This window comes from Chenopodium quinoa, unplaced genomic scaffold (genome assembly GCF_001683475.1).
Source record: "Chenopodium quinoa cultivar QQ74 unplaced genomic scaffold, ASM168347v1, whole genome shotgun sequence".
Lineage (NCBI taxonomy): Eukaryota > Viridiplantae > Streptophyta > Magnoliopsida > Caryophyllales > Amaranthaceae > Chenopodium > Chenopodium quinoa.
Genome location: NW_018743047.1, coordinates 874,892 through 889,213, shown reverse-complemented (window position 1 = coordinate 889,213; position 14,322 = coordinate 874,892). Strand labels below are relative to the sequence as shown.

Below are 14,322 nucleotides of genomic sequence, written 5' to 3'. Positions count from 1 at the left end.
AAAATCAAAGCAATCATGGCCATGCAACCACCCAAGACTGAGAAAAAAATTTGAGGCTTCATTGGAAGGCTGCAATATATAAATAGGTTCATATCAAAACTCACGGTGATATGTGAACTTATATTCAAGAAGCTTAAGAAAAATGTTCCAGTCATATGGGATGATGATTGCCAAAAAGCTTTCGACAAAATCAAAGAGTACCTGGCAAACCCACCCGTGCTAGCGCCAGCAATGCCTGACTTTCCTCTTCGACTCTACCTTACAGTCACAAGAGAAACGATGGGGGCAATGCTAGCACAAGAGATCGAAATCAAGGAGAATTCAATTTACTATTTGAGCAAGAAGCTTCAAAGATATGAGACGCGATACACACCACTTGAATAGTTGTGTTTCGCACTCGTGTGGGCCGCACAGAAATTAAGACATTACATGCTCAATCATACAGTGCATGTCGTGTCCAAAATGGATCCTCTTAAGTATTTGTTCGAAAAGGCAACACTCAATGGCAGATTATCAAGGTGGATAGTCAACCTTGCTCAATTTGACTTGAAATTTGTACCACAAAAAGGCATCAAAGGTTCTGCGGTTTCTGACTTCTTAGCAAATTTTCCACTAGAAGAAGTTGAGAAAGAAGAACATGAGTATGATTTCCATGACGAAGATCTACTCATGACCGAAGATGATAGCTGGACGCTTTATTTTGATGGAGCTTCGAACCAAAAGGGTTGTGGTTTAGGGGTCTTTCTCGTATCACCCAATGAAGAGCATATCCCAATTTCCATGAAGCTCGACTTTGATGTCACCAACAATGCCGCTGAGTACGAGGCATGCATCTTGGGATTAGAAACAGTTGTGGACTTGGGAATTAAGAATCTCATAATCTACGGTGATTCCACACTAATCATTAACCAGATCTCCAAAGGATGGAAGGTGAGGAGTGAAAGTCTCGCTACATATCTAGCTCATCTTGAAACTCTCACGGAGCAACTAAATAAAGTAGAATATACGTACTTGCCTAGAGAAGAAAACCAGCTTGCCGACGCACTGGCTAAATTAGCATCAATGGTGCGAATTCCAATGGACACAATCAGAATGTCGTTGACCATAGAAAGAAGATATGAGCTGGCTTCTGTGCATGCACTTGTTGATGAACAAGAAGCACAAGAAGAAGATAAAGAGCCATGGTATACGAACATCCTTAACTACGTGACCAGGGGAGAATACCCTCCTAACACTGATAAAAGGGCACGCCGTTCTTTGAGGTTCCTGGCCTCACAATATGTGCTCATTATGGAAGAACTCCACAAGAGGACTGGACTAGGGAGAAATCTCTTATGCATAGCTAAGAAAGAAGCACACAAAACCATGGAAAACCTTCATGCTGGTATATGTGGAATGCATATGAATGCTAAGATGTTAGTCTAAAAGATTCAACGACAAGGTTATTATTGGACTACTGTGGAGAGAGATTGTCACAAATACGTCAAGAAATGTATGAAGTGTCAAGTCTACGCAAATTTATAGCACATTCCACCTTCGCTTCTCTACACATATACTTCTCCATGGCCTTTCTCCACTTGGGGTATCGACATCATTAGAAAGATAACGCCACCAGGACAAGGGAAAATGATTTCATCCTTGTAGCGATCGACTACTTCACCAAATGGGTCGAAGCTACCTCATATGCTAAGCTAACGGCAAAACATGTAGCTCAATTCATTGAGAAAAATATCATATGCCGCTATAGGGTGCCTTATGAGATGATCAGTGATAATGGGACGCATTTCCAAGCCGAGTGCACAGAACTATTAAAGAAATATCATATCAAGCATCACAGATCATCACCCTACAGGCCAAAAACAAATGGTGTGGTCGAATCGGCCAATAAGAATGTAAAAACTATCATCGAAAAGATGACGGAAAATTACAAGGATTGGCCAAGTAAATTACATTTCACCCTTTGGGGTTATCGAACCTCTGTTCGTACATCAACGGGGGTTACCCCTTTCTCTTTGGTCTATGGAGTTGAAGCTGTACAACCAATAAAGCTTAAAATACCTTCTCTCCGAATCTCGTTGGAAAGCCAAATAGATGAAATCGACTGGATTAGAGCAAGATATGATGAACTAGTCTTACTTGACGAAAATCGCTTGGCAGCTTTGCATCATGTCCAAACCTACCAACAGCGTATGGCGTGACATTTCAATAAAAAATTCAAGACTGGAACATCAACGAATGTGACTTGGTGCTTAAGGCACTTCGCAAAAATGTGTTGGATCGAAGAGGAAAATTTAGACTAAACTGGTCAGGTCTGTACATTGTTAAATCTATTTTGTCTGGCGGAGCGGCACAATTGGTAGACATGGACGGTAATAGTTTCCACAATGTCACCAACTTGGATCAACTCAAGAAATTTTATGCCTAGTTGCATGGGTTCATGACCCAATAGAACTATGTTTGGCCTGATTCCTTTTTAAGGATACGTAGGCAATCCCTCAAGGGGGCCCGGGTAATCATAATGTGGCTCTTTTCGGTTATGAGATGACCAAAACTAAATCCAAACTGATATCCAAATTTGTAAATTCTCCAATTCTATCCGATTGGAATCAAATAGTACACTCCAATCCGAATTAAAAATTCGGTTCTTTTGGTTTGATTTTGAAATTTTATCCAAATTACTTTTACCTAAACACTCCATAACATATTCATTAACAGAATTTGTTACGGTGTAGGCCCCATCGAGAGAGTAAATGAGATTAAATAGATGCTTATTAAAGTACAAAACTAAAACAGGAAAAAGGGTGGAATTGAAGGTGAAATAAGAGGAGAAGTTCAAAGTGTAGGTCCCACTAACTATTTCATGGACAAAAATCGTTAATTAGTAAAAAAAAAATTAAATTTTTTATTTCTTTGTTGGTGTTAAAATAAAATTTTAATTTCTAAGGGTAGTAAAAGAAACATTGAGGTTTTTTTTTATTTTTTTATTTTTTTGTTAAAGTCAAATTTTACAAATTACTAAATCAAACAAATAAAAGTCGAGATATTACCAATAAATCATTTACTTTTTTTTTAAAACTATTTATATATATGCCAATTGAAATATAACATTATATAAAACAAAAGAAGTAATTTTTTTAAAAAAAGGAATTTAAGCTAGAAGAGAAAATTAATAAAAAAAAATGTAGAAATGGGGACCATGTGAGGAGATCAAAGAGATATAAAAAGAAGGAAAAACTTCTAAGCAAGAAAATACTGCACTTAAAAAACGGTTAATCTAATTTAGAAATTTGATGTACTTTTAAAAAACGAAGGAAACATGTTTTAGAAAACCACACAACTCTACTTTTTTTTTTCAAATGTTACTTTTTATCAATCAAACCCACTTTCTAGTCTTGTTTTATTCTTTGATATGGCACATAAAATTTTATGTGCATTGTCAAAGGATGTTGACATCAACAACAAGTTTGACGTTGACACGTGTTAGACTGCCAGACTGGCAACTTCCCAACCACACATTTTACACAATATTATTTTCCATTATTTCATTGTGTCATTATTATATAAGTTATCATTTGATTTATTACCATACTTTGCTTACTTTTCATCATATATATAAGTGTTATCTTAGCTCTATATGCTTGCATTCTCTCACATATTTCTCTCTCTTTGCTTATAGTTTCATAAAGTATATAGTATAACTAGTATTCAGAAAGCATTTCCTTTAAGACAAATCAAGGTTATAAAGCTATGGTAACTTTCTTCGCCTTATTTTTCTTCGCATTGTTAAATTTCATGTTTTTATAGTTTATGATATATGTTTTCCCTTTTGTATATAACTTCAAGCAAGGATAAATATTCTTCATTTTTGTGCTATTGTCTCGATCTATGAATATTGATATTAGGTAATTTAAGATTAGTTTTTTTTTTTACTTAATTTGTTGTTCTTTGGTTGAAATTGGGTTTTTTTCCTCGTTTTTTTTATTTGCAACGATTATTATTAAAATCGCGATTCGAATCGTAGAATTGTACGAGTCTACAATCCAAATCCACCTAAACGATGTAAATTGACGGTGGAATCGCTATGTTGTAGAATCACTCATAGAATCGGTTAGAATCAGTGCAATCGGTACCGGTTCTATGATTCTATACTAATTCTGACGATTCTATTCTTCCAAAAAGTATGATTTTCCGAAAACCATAACTTTTGATTGCGAAGTCAGAATTGGGCTTATAATATATCATTGGAAAGATCTTGAGGTCTACTTTCCAATACACTTAATCCCATACCCGTATCAACTATATATTTTATGTTATAGCTTAAAGAGTGTAAGGGTGTCATAGTTGAGCGTAATTTTAGTCAATGATTATATATTATTCAATATAAAACATAATAAAGCTTATGAAACATCAATATAAATCATAATTTATTTATTAATAATAAATACAATTTCTACATAACTAACTAACATCAATAAATATTATATATACATAAAAAGAGTAATAATTATGATTTTCAATGTAACGAACATAGAAAATTAATCAAAATACTTTAAATTATATCATATGTTCAAATTAAGAAAATTAAACTTTTATTGGTTTACTAATTAAAAAAAAACATACATTGGGCTATTATTTAGTTATTTTGTATGGGGGTAAATAAGTAATTTTTTAATAATATTTACCGTCAAAATTTGTTTTAATTACATTTTTTCCATTGTTCTACTGCCTTAAACTTTGAATGTATTAAATGGTGGGATTTTTTTTAAGACGGATAATTAAAGAAAATTTGATAGTTGTATGGAATTAAAACTCAGGCGTTCCATTATGTAATGGATAATTTATTTGTCGTTCAATGAAAATCTATTCCTTTCTCCTCGCTTCATCTATTAAATCTATTCTTTAATTTATATTTAAGGAATAAAATTATCGTAGTAATTAATTAGGAGAAAATGGCATTTTAAGTGATTGTTTGTTATCTTAATATGTTATCCATTATATTATGTTACAAGAATACTTTATCAATTTTTTTACGAAAAATAAAGGTAAACAAGGCGTAAAACCATTAAGGGGATTTAGTTTTTTGTAAAGTTTAGACTTATTACATGCTATCCGTCCTATTTATCTTTTATAAGTCCTTTCCGTGATAACACGACCGTGAACATTATTGAGACCCCAACCATGATTATTTTTTCTGTGGGTAGTCATAAATAAAACATATTTTCAAAAGGTTATAAAAGATAAATATCCGAGTTTTATCATTGAAAAATTAAAATCATTAATGATTTGTGGCAAAATCACTTATTTTTATCAATCGTAAATTATGAGCAACAATTAAGGCAGTTATATTCTAAACAACTTTTATAAAGGTAATTAAAAAAAACTAAAACAAATTTTATTATCGATAACTAATTAAAGATAATAATATTGATGAAATGATGCATTGATAAGAAAGTCCAATCGTCGTGAATAAAACTGTTGAAATTCAATTTGATTTATTATTGTTTAAATTCTTGTTTTAAATATTGTATTTCATTTTTTATTATATATTTAATTTAATATTTTGTTTTAATCAACCACACCTCACTTCTATATTTTTTTTCAAAAAATTTATAAATCAGTTCAACACCATTAATTTTGTACTTAAACGCTGGAATTTGGATGGTGTAAGTGATTTCCCACATACTATTACATCTGTCCCAAACCTTGATGTTGTGCACAAGTTCCTAGAGTTTCTCGACAACGCTTTTATAAGCAGAAGGCTAAAAATCCAAAATCTAAGGCTCTATGTACCTCCAATACAAGGCTTAAGTCCAATTGGTTTTAAAGGATTAATAGTTGATGAGCTTGAAGTGGAGGTCATTGGCAATTTAAGACAAACGACGATTAAGTACTGTATGTCTGAGTTTGTTTTATCTTTCAACTCTCTGACTAAATTATATATTCAGGGTTGCAAACTACCTGATAATATATCTATCAATGAAATCAATCTTTCTGGATTGCGCGAACTTTCGATGAGTTATGTCATAATGAATCAGGAGGTTGTTGATAACTTGATAGCTAGCTGCACCAGAGTTGAGAAGTTGAGCTTCACTGATTTCCAAGGTTATGGATCACTTCAAATTTTACAACATCCTAACCTAAAACATCTTATACATATAAGTTACAACGGCATCCAAATACTTGAGATCAACTCAGAAAATCTTTTCACACTCTTTCATGCAAATTCTGGTGCTCATGGCAAGCTTTTGTTGTCGTCCTCATGTTGTCATACTTTAATAAATATAAAGCTAATTGGTAAGATTCTATCATATACCATTTCAATGTTTATATCCTTGTAGAACATTAATCTTTGGGACGCCTTAATTCTATGTGTCGATTTCAGGTTGTAACGTTGATGATGAATTGGGCTTCGGCATCTATCCAAGTTTATCATATTTAAAACTGTCAAAATGTTTGTTTACCAATTATTGGTTAAAACAACATCTCTCTAAACTATTAAGTCCCAATGTTTTGAAGATAGTCTATAGCTCTGGTTTAGAACATTATATACAGATCACATCAGACAGTCGACGAAGTTTAAAACTAAGTAAAACTGAGTTGGAACTTTCTTGTGAAAATCTGTACAACTTCACATTTTGCTCGCAATGGAACTTAACATCTCTTTCTTCTGAAACTGGAATACTACCTTCTAGCATCATCATTAAGCTCCATATTAATGACCCTTCAAATTCATGGAATGTAAATATAATCGGGTTGCTCAAGTAACTAAGGCATTATAAGTACTTATATATTGAGACGCCAATGATTAAGGTACATCCTATTTATGAATGATTCAATTATATGTGATCCTATTTGTACTATTATGAGCCTAACGTTATATTGCTTTCATTTGTTAAAGAGTGTCATAATTGGAAGACTAGAGAGGCAGAGATATGAGTCTCCACTTTGTGAAATTGACGAGTTGAAGGTAGCATGTGCTAATATTGTGAGCTGGCTTGATATTACCAGATGCATTGAAGCATGCTTTGGCTTTGTCCTCGTCTGAAGACTCTTCGCATTATGGAATTTTACTCTCCTCGCTTTTCTTCTAATGCACATCTAAGATTTAATTTTTTGCTCAAGGTATGTTAAGTTTTTCTTTTTTAATATTCTACGTTTGAAAAATCCATCACTCCATATCTGATATTCCCTCCCTTTTATAATGTTAATTAGTTCCATTTAGAATTTTTTTTTTTACTTTTAAAAATAAGAAGAAATTTTTATAAAATTTCTCTTTACATATAAGAGCAAACATAGTTAGTAACATGAGATCTTGTTTCATTCGTCTTGGTGAGTACTATTCATATTTACTTTTTATAAATTTTACTAGTATGAGAAGATATTTGCGAATAAAGATATGCATCAATATACGCAAATGGAAATAACATTATGAAACCAAGGGAGCTGTATTTTATACAATTCAGTACAAATACCATAAGATACCTATTCATCTTTCTAACACACACACACACACCGTATTACCTGTTCTATATTTATTCCATCACCATTCCTCATAGTAGTTGGTTGGAATTGAAAATTTTATAGTGGCAGTTTGAAATATGACTACTATAATATTTTAATGATTATGTAGTTCATAATTGACATATTTTCTCCAAGTAATTAATTAAATTACTTTGTTTTTGGAGTCATGAATGATTTATCTTTGAGATGACTTAAATTATATTTGTTGTCTATTATTTAGGGACGAAGTTAGTATATGACAATGTTATTCTTGGTGAAATTTCATCTCTTCAATTACTCTCCATTTGATTTATTTTTATTTGTTCCAGTTATTTTACAAGGAGCCAACTGATGAGTTACCTCAAACAACTTGTGGATGCTATACGTTTCAACATATCAATTGTTGGAGGCATTCGTTAAGGGATTTTGAGATTGTTGAGCAACAAGGATTCGAAGATGATGAAGGATGGGTGAAAAGATTTCTCGAAAAAGCTGTGATGGGAATCTAAATGGTGTTCCTATTAATATTGTGATGCCTCATTTCTTTACTAATGAGGGATGTCGATCTTGGTGTAGTAGTATTGTAGCTTACTGCATTGCCTGCAGTGTCCTCTATGCTAAATGTTTCTTGAAGTTAAGCTTTTGAGCTCCTTGAGTTCCATTCTGTAACATTATTCCTATGCTATGGAATGTGTTTCTTTAGTTTAGATAAAACTTGTTGCTTTTGTTGGGATTAAGAAACTTGTTTTTGTTTGGATTATGAAATTCATGCTTGTTAGTTCGTGAACATTGCATTTTTCTACTGATGTTTAACCTCCATAATAACTTTAATGGTTCAAGACTTTAAGCATCAACAACATCATTGATTTCCATAAAAAAATTTCTAATATAATCACAAATTCACAGCTTCTTCTTTATTCCTATCCAACTTTAGAAACGTGTTTTCTTTCTTACCAGATTTTATGCTGATATTATTTTTTGTTGTTTGTGAAATTTTTAATGTTGTGATTTGTTTCCGAAAACGTCAAAATTGAGGTCCTTTTCCCATGACCATACACAATAAATTGGTCTATATTAACCCATAATTGAAGTGATTTATGATAAAATGTCAAAAAAGTCTTAGGCATGAAGGTAGAAGAAGACATATATAATATCACATTCTGAAGTCTAAAGGGGTAGTAGTATATAGATAAGATTTTAAATCCTCCACATGTTTGGTGTTCATAATGGCAATGAGAGAAACCGTGGTGATGGGGCAATGGTGGATGGTTGTTTGAGATTAATGTAAAGTGTCATTTACAATATTTATGGTTTCACGACCTTAGGTTTACTAGGGAGTTTCTCGCGCGCAATGCTAGTTGGAGTTTTATTCATTTGTAAATGTTTACTCTGTTTTTACCAATGTGGGGTATTTTATTTTAGTTTTTAAAAACTAATGTTTTTGTAAATATGTATTTATGAATGAGAAGTTTAGATAATAATGGTGGTTGAATTGCGAAGATTGTGTCTAGGAAAAAAAATACAAATTTTAGAAATCAACCACAATTGAGACACGATGTAGTATTAAGAGATTTCTTAGCTTGTTTTGATAAGAAGTAAAGTTGTTTTATGTAGATAGTTGTAATTAATAGTGACATTCTAAGAAAAGAATTTAGTCCTTTTTTGAATCATTATGATGAGGGGAGCCCAATCATCTATTCTATTCTCCAATCTCTCAAAAAGCTAGAAGCTAGAAGCTTATTCTTTCTATAAATAGGGTCGATTTTCCCCGTTTTGAATCATCAACAATCATCTTCTATTCTCCTATCTCTCAAAAAGCTAGAAGCTTATTTTTTCTCCCTCTTTCTAAGCCTTGCCTTTTCAAATACAATATTCCTCCATCACGAGACTTAGACACACCTAGCCAAGCTTGAATTTGCCTTCGCCATGACGTGAAAGGTTGATAATTTCTGAGGATTTGATCCCAAATCCCTATTTAAATTAATTATTTGATTTAACATTTTTATTGAAGTTACTAACGTATATATTGTTTTGATAGAAAGAGATACGAGGCAGCAAAGTGAGTAATTTCATTACTATATATCTTTCGAAAGCATGCTTAGGTTTTATTAATTCCTATTATCATGTTAAGATATCTTTTATTGTTTTCTAGTATCATAATTATGTTGCTTCCTATTTCTTGTATCATGTATGTCTAGAGTATCATGTTAAAGATAAAGCTTTGATCTTTATTGTTTAGTGACATGCTAGGATTTGTTATTAACCATGTTAGTATCATGCCTAGGATCTTGCTAAAATTATGATTTGATGAGATTGAGATTATTATGATGATGATTGTTTTTGTTATATGTTGCTTGATATTATTGTTATTGCTTGATCAAGCCATCTCTTGCAGGTTTAAACAGAATTTCTACTTGAAATCATGCTTAATAATATGATTAATAATTTTATTTAGGCTAATATGATTTTAATTCAAGTGATCGCCTATAGATTTATTTTTGCATTAATATTCAACCAACATAGATTAAACTGGTTTAGGGTTAATATACTGATTGTATGTTTGTCAAAAAGCGCACATGAGTATGCGAAGAATAAAGTAGAAGTCTATTTAGGGAAGGTTCAATTTCTTTTAGATTGGATTTATACCTTCATCCCCGAATATCCAGTAATGGTTCAGGACCACTATGGAGCCATGGAGGTAGCGATCTCTTGGATCATGAAAGGGTGTAACCTTCACTCTGTGAACGGTTTATAAGTTCCTAAAACTTGTTGACGACTCTTGTGCTCTAGCTTAATTCTCTTTGGACGCCACCATGCTTAAGTGTATTATCACAGTGGGGCTAAAGTGTGGATGTTTGAAATAATCCCTACAAAATCCCACTAATTAAATTAAATAAAACGAAGTACAAAATTAAAAATTCAAGAAACGGAAAAAGATATACCTTTTTTAGCCCGTGCATGATGGATTCTCTCTTGAGTGTTTCTTCCGAAGACGATACCATACCACTATCCTTCATGAACTAACTTTACAAAAATTCAATTAATTAAGGAAAGAATTAAAAAAATTTACTCAAAACCAAAACATATAAAAAAATTGCAGAGTCGTTTTCATCACAACCCTTCAAATCCCTAATCCTCAAATCTCATGCATTTGAGTTTTTTTTTTAAACCACTAAAAAATGCATTTAGGTTTTTTTTTTTAACCAGTAACTTCCATTCCACTACTTTATTTTTTTGTTTTTTTTTTTAAAATAAATGTCTTTTTTTCAAGAGATTGCAATAACTAATAATACCAATTTATTTTTTCTTAAACACTACTAACATTTCACTTTGTGTTATTTTCTTTCATGTATAATATGTGTCGTGTATTAGCACGGCTTGCAAGATATACAATTCATTTATCAATAATTCACTATAGAACTCAAAATCTCCAACCCTTCAATTCAAACAACTTCCACTTCTCTAATCATCAAAACAAAAATATGTACAACACGCTTTTTGCGTAACTGGCCTCATCGAATAGTTGCTTGCAAAAGAATAAAGTAACCCCTCCTATAACACTGATGGAATAACTCCTATGACACTAACCGAGTAATCGGCCCCTATAACACTGAACGAGTAACTCTACAGCTTTGTCAAAGTAACCTCCATAATAGCTTGATACATTTGCGTGGCCACCCACATATAAAAGTAAAGTTTTGTTCTTTTGAGTTTATGAACAGAATAGAGCACATCATATTGCAAAAGAGTAGAGCATGTGACAGTAGAGTAGAGTAGGGATCAACAAAATATATCAGATTTTAGCAGAGTAGAGCCAGAACAGACCATAAATATTTCAAAATAACAGGGCCTAAGTTACTACATCTAAATCAACTTCCCGTATTAGAATTATATTTTTTCTTATATTATATAATTAAAATCTTTCTAATATATTATATATCCCGTGCATTTACACACTAGTCTTTTATATAATTTAACAGTTGTTTTTTCAACATTTAACCACAACTCTCCAAAACACCAATGCTTCAATTTGGTGCAATTTCATTTTCTTTTTTTTTCTTTTTTTTTTTTGTGTGTAAAATAACTTTCCTATCTCCAAATTAAAGAATCCATAACTTATTTATAACTTCCACTAAAAAATGCATTTAGGTTTTTTTTTAAACCTCTCAAAAAAACAAGGGAATTTAGTTTTTTTTTAACCGGTAGCTACCATTTCAATAAAAACCAAAAAAAATATATCAATAACTACCCAACCAACTTTTTTTATTTATTTTTTTTTTTGCATTTTTTCAACGGATTGCAATAACTAATAACAATTCATTTTTTCTTAAACACTACTAACATTTCACTTTGTGTTATTTTCTTTCGTGTATAATATGTGTCGTGTATTAGCACGGCTACACGGATATACAATGACTTTATCAACAATTCACCATAGAACTCAAAATCTCCAACCCTTCAATTCAAACAACTTCCACTTCTCTAATCATCAAAACAAAAATATGTATAGCACGCTTTTTGCGTAACTGTCCTCATCGAATAGTTGCTTGCAAAAGAAAATAACTCATATGACACTAACTGATTAACCTCTATAGCTTTGACAAAGTAACCCCCGTAATAGCTTGACACATTTGCGTGGTCACCCACATGTAAGAGTAAGGTTTTTTTCTTTTGAGTTGATCAGCAAAATAGAGCACATCATATTGCAAAAGAGTAGAGCAGGTGACAGTAGAGTAAAGCAGGGCTCAACGGAGTATATTAGATTTTAGCAGAGTAGAGCCAGAGCAGACCATAAATAGTTCAAAATAACGGGTTCTAAGTTACTACATCTAAATCAACTTCCAGTAATTAAAATATATTTTTTCTTATATTGTATAATTAAAATCTTTATAATATTATATATTCCATGCATTTTACATGGGTACACTCTAGTAATCCCTAATTGGAGAAGTGTTTGAATACCTTGCTTTAGAAATCAAGGTAATGCAACTACACATGGTAGTTGTGTTAGGGTCTAATCTAAATAGCTTTGTTAGAGTTAAGTTGAGTGGATGTTTAGTATTCACTTTGATTATTGTCGGTATTTAATCGCAAAAACATATTGGGAATAGCATTGAATTCAAACAAACAAATGATCAATTATAAACCCAAATTCAACTCATTTATAAAATCATATAGTTTAAAACTTTAAACAAAATCATTAAAAAAAAAGGTCTTATGTCAAAAATTCATCTAAAATCACAAAAATTGGGGATAAATCACTATTGTATATGCTTATAATGAACATAAATGGGCATAAGCAAATAAGTAATACATTGCTCTAACAACTCGCACATGAATCATATGACTATAAATATTCAACCTCCCTACCAAATTAAGAATTAACATAGAAAAATAAGAATACATTAATCATTACATTCCTAGTACTCCAGCATTTGAATCTCCAAAACCAACATAACTCGGTCAAATTCAAGACAATTTTTCCCCAAACAAACAAAAGATGTGGCAATTTTTTCACGTTGAGCTATAATCCAACAAAATATAGATTTAATGGAGCTATAATCAATTCATATAAAGAGATCAAATCATCAAAAAATTAGGTGTTATCTTACCAAAATTTTCAAACATTATGACAATAAAACATCAACAATCATCAAATCAAATTATAACAAATTCCAATTCATTAAATTAAAATAAAACAAAAAAAAAACAATTTAATTTCAAAAAATACAGAAAATCTCACCCATTTATGAAACACTTAATGAGGCAAATTAAAGAGAAGAGTTTGATGCAAAGTCCCTTGCCTAGGGTTAGTAGTCCCTTCTACGGTTCAGTAGTAAGTTTGAGTTTGTGTGTTTCAGAGTGATTTTTTGTGATTTTCTCGATTTACAATCCTTTCTTCATCTATGGCGAACGATTTAGTGAAGGATTGGGAGAAATTGAAACTTACAGAGGACGAAGTTGCAGTTATTGGTGGTGAATCTCTCGAAACTGACAAGGAGGGTTCAAATATCCAATTAAAGCTGACTCTTGTGGGTAAGCTATGCACTAGCAAACCCTATAACTCGGAGGCTATGAAACGGACATTGCAGACTGTATGAAAATTGAAAGAAATTATAGTAATTAGGGTTGTGGAGACGAACCTCTTCGTGTTCTTATTCTTTTGTGAGAGTGACAAAGACCGTGTGATTGAAGGATGCTTGTGGTTCTTCGATGACAAGATTCTACTTCTTAAAGAATTACAAGGGGATGAACATCCTTCGAAGATCATATTCACCCATGCGCCCTAGTGGGTTCGATTGTTAGATGTGCCATTCAATAGACGCAATACCAATACTATGTACGATGTTGGTGAATTTCTTTGAGGATTTAATGAACTGGATGATGAGGATACCTTAGGATGGAGTGATATTGTTCGATTGAAAATTAATGTGGACATCAGAAAACCTTTGCGCAGAAGATTCAAGCTTTCCACGGGATCTGCTTCTTCGAAGTGGATTAATATTAAGAACGAAAGGCTTGCTGACTTTTGCTTCTTTTGTGGTATGCTTGATCACACTGATCGCGACTGCCACGCTAAGGAAGTAGCAAGGTCCGAAGAGGAGGAATTGGTGTTCCAATACGACCCTTGGCTCGGCGCAACCCTGAGAAAACGTGCGAGAATTAACCCGACTGACAGTGAGAAGGAACGAAGGTGGAAGGAGACATTAAGTGCTTGCTCTTCCGTCAAGCGAAAAGGTTTTAATGATCCAGGTGTTATCAAGCTTGGACCCCCAGGGGCTGCAAGAAAGCTTCTCTTCAATTCCTCGAAGCAATCTGAAG

General features: G+C 32.4%; 1 protein-coding gene across 1 annotated transcript; it reads left to right on the top strand.

The window, feature by feature from the left end:
- The first annotated feature begins 1,062 nt into the window (after positions 1–1,062).
- Positions 1,063–7,574, top strand: LOC110730718. The gene is made up of 4 exons (XM_021910541.1): positions 1,063–1,281; positions 5,619–6,294; positions 6,383–6,810; positions 6,899–7,574. Exons 1-3 carry the CDS (start codon positions 1,063–1,065, stop codon positions 6,763–6,765), a joined length of 1,278 nt encoding a protein of 425 aa, XP_021766233.1. The 3' UTR covers positions 6,766–6,810; positions 6,899–7,574.
- Positions 7,575–14,322: the final 6,748 nt, after the last annotated feature.

Coding starts and splice junctions, on each gene's coding strand:
- LOC110730718 (XM_021910541.1), top strand. CDS start 1,063: ATGGTGCGAATTCCAATGGACACAATCAGAATGTCGTTGACCATAGAA. Junction 1,282..5,618: donor GGTTCCTGGCCTCACAATAT/GTGCTCATTATG, acceptor TTTATAAATCAG/TTCAACACCATTAATTTTGT. Junction 6,295..6,382: donor AATAAATATAAAGCTAATTG/GTAAGATTCTAT, acceptor TGTCGATTTCAG/GTTGTAACGTTGATGATGAA.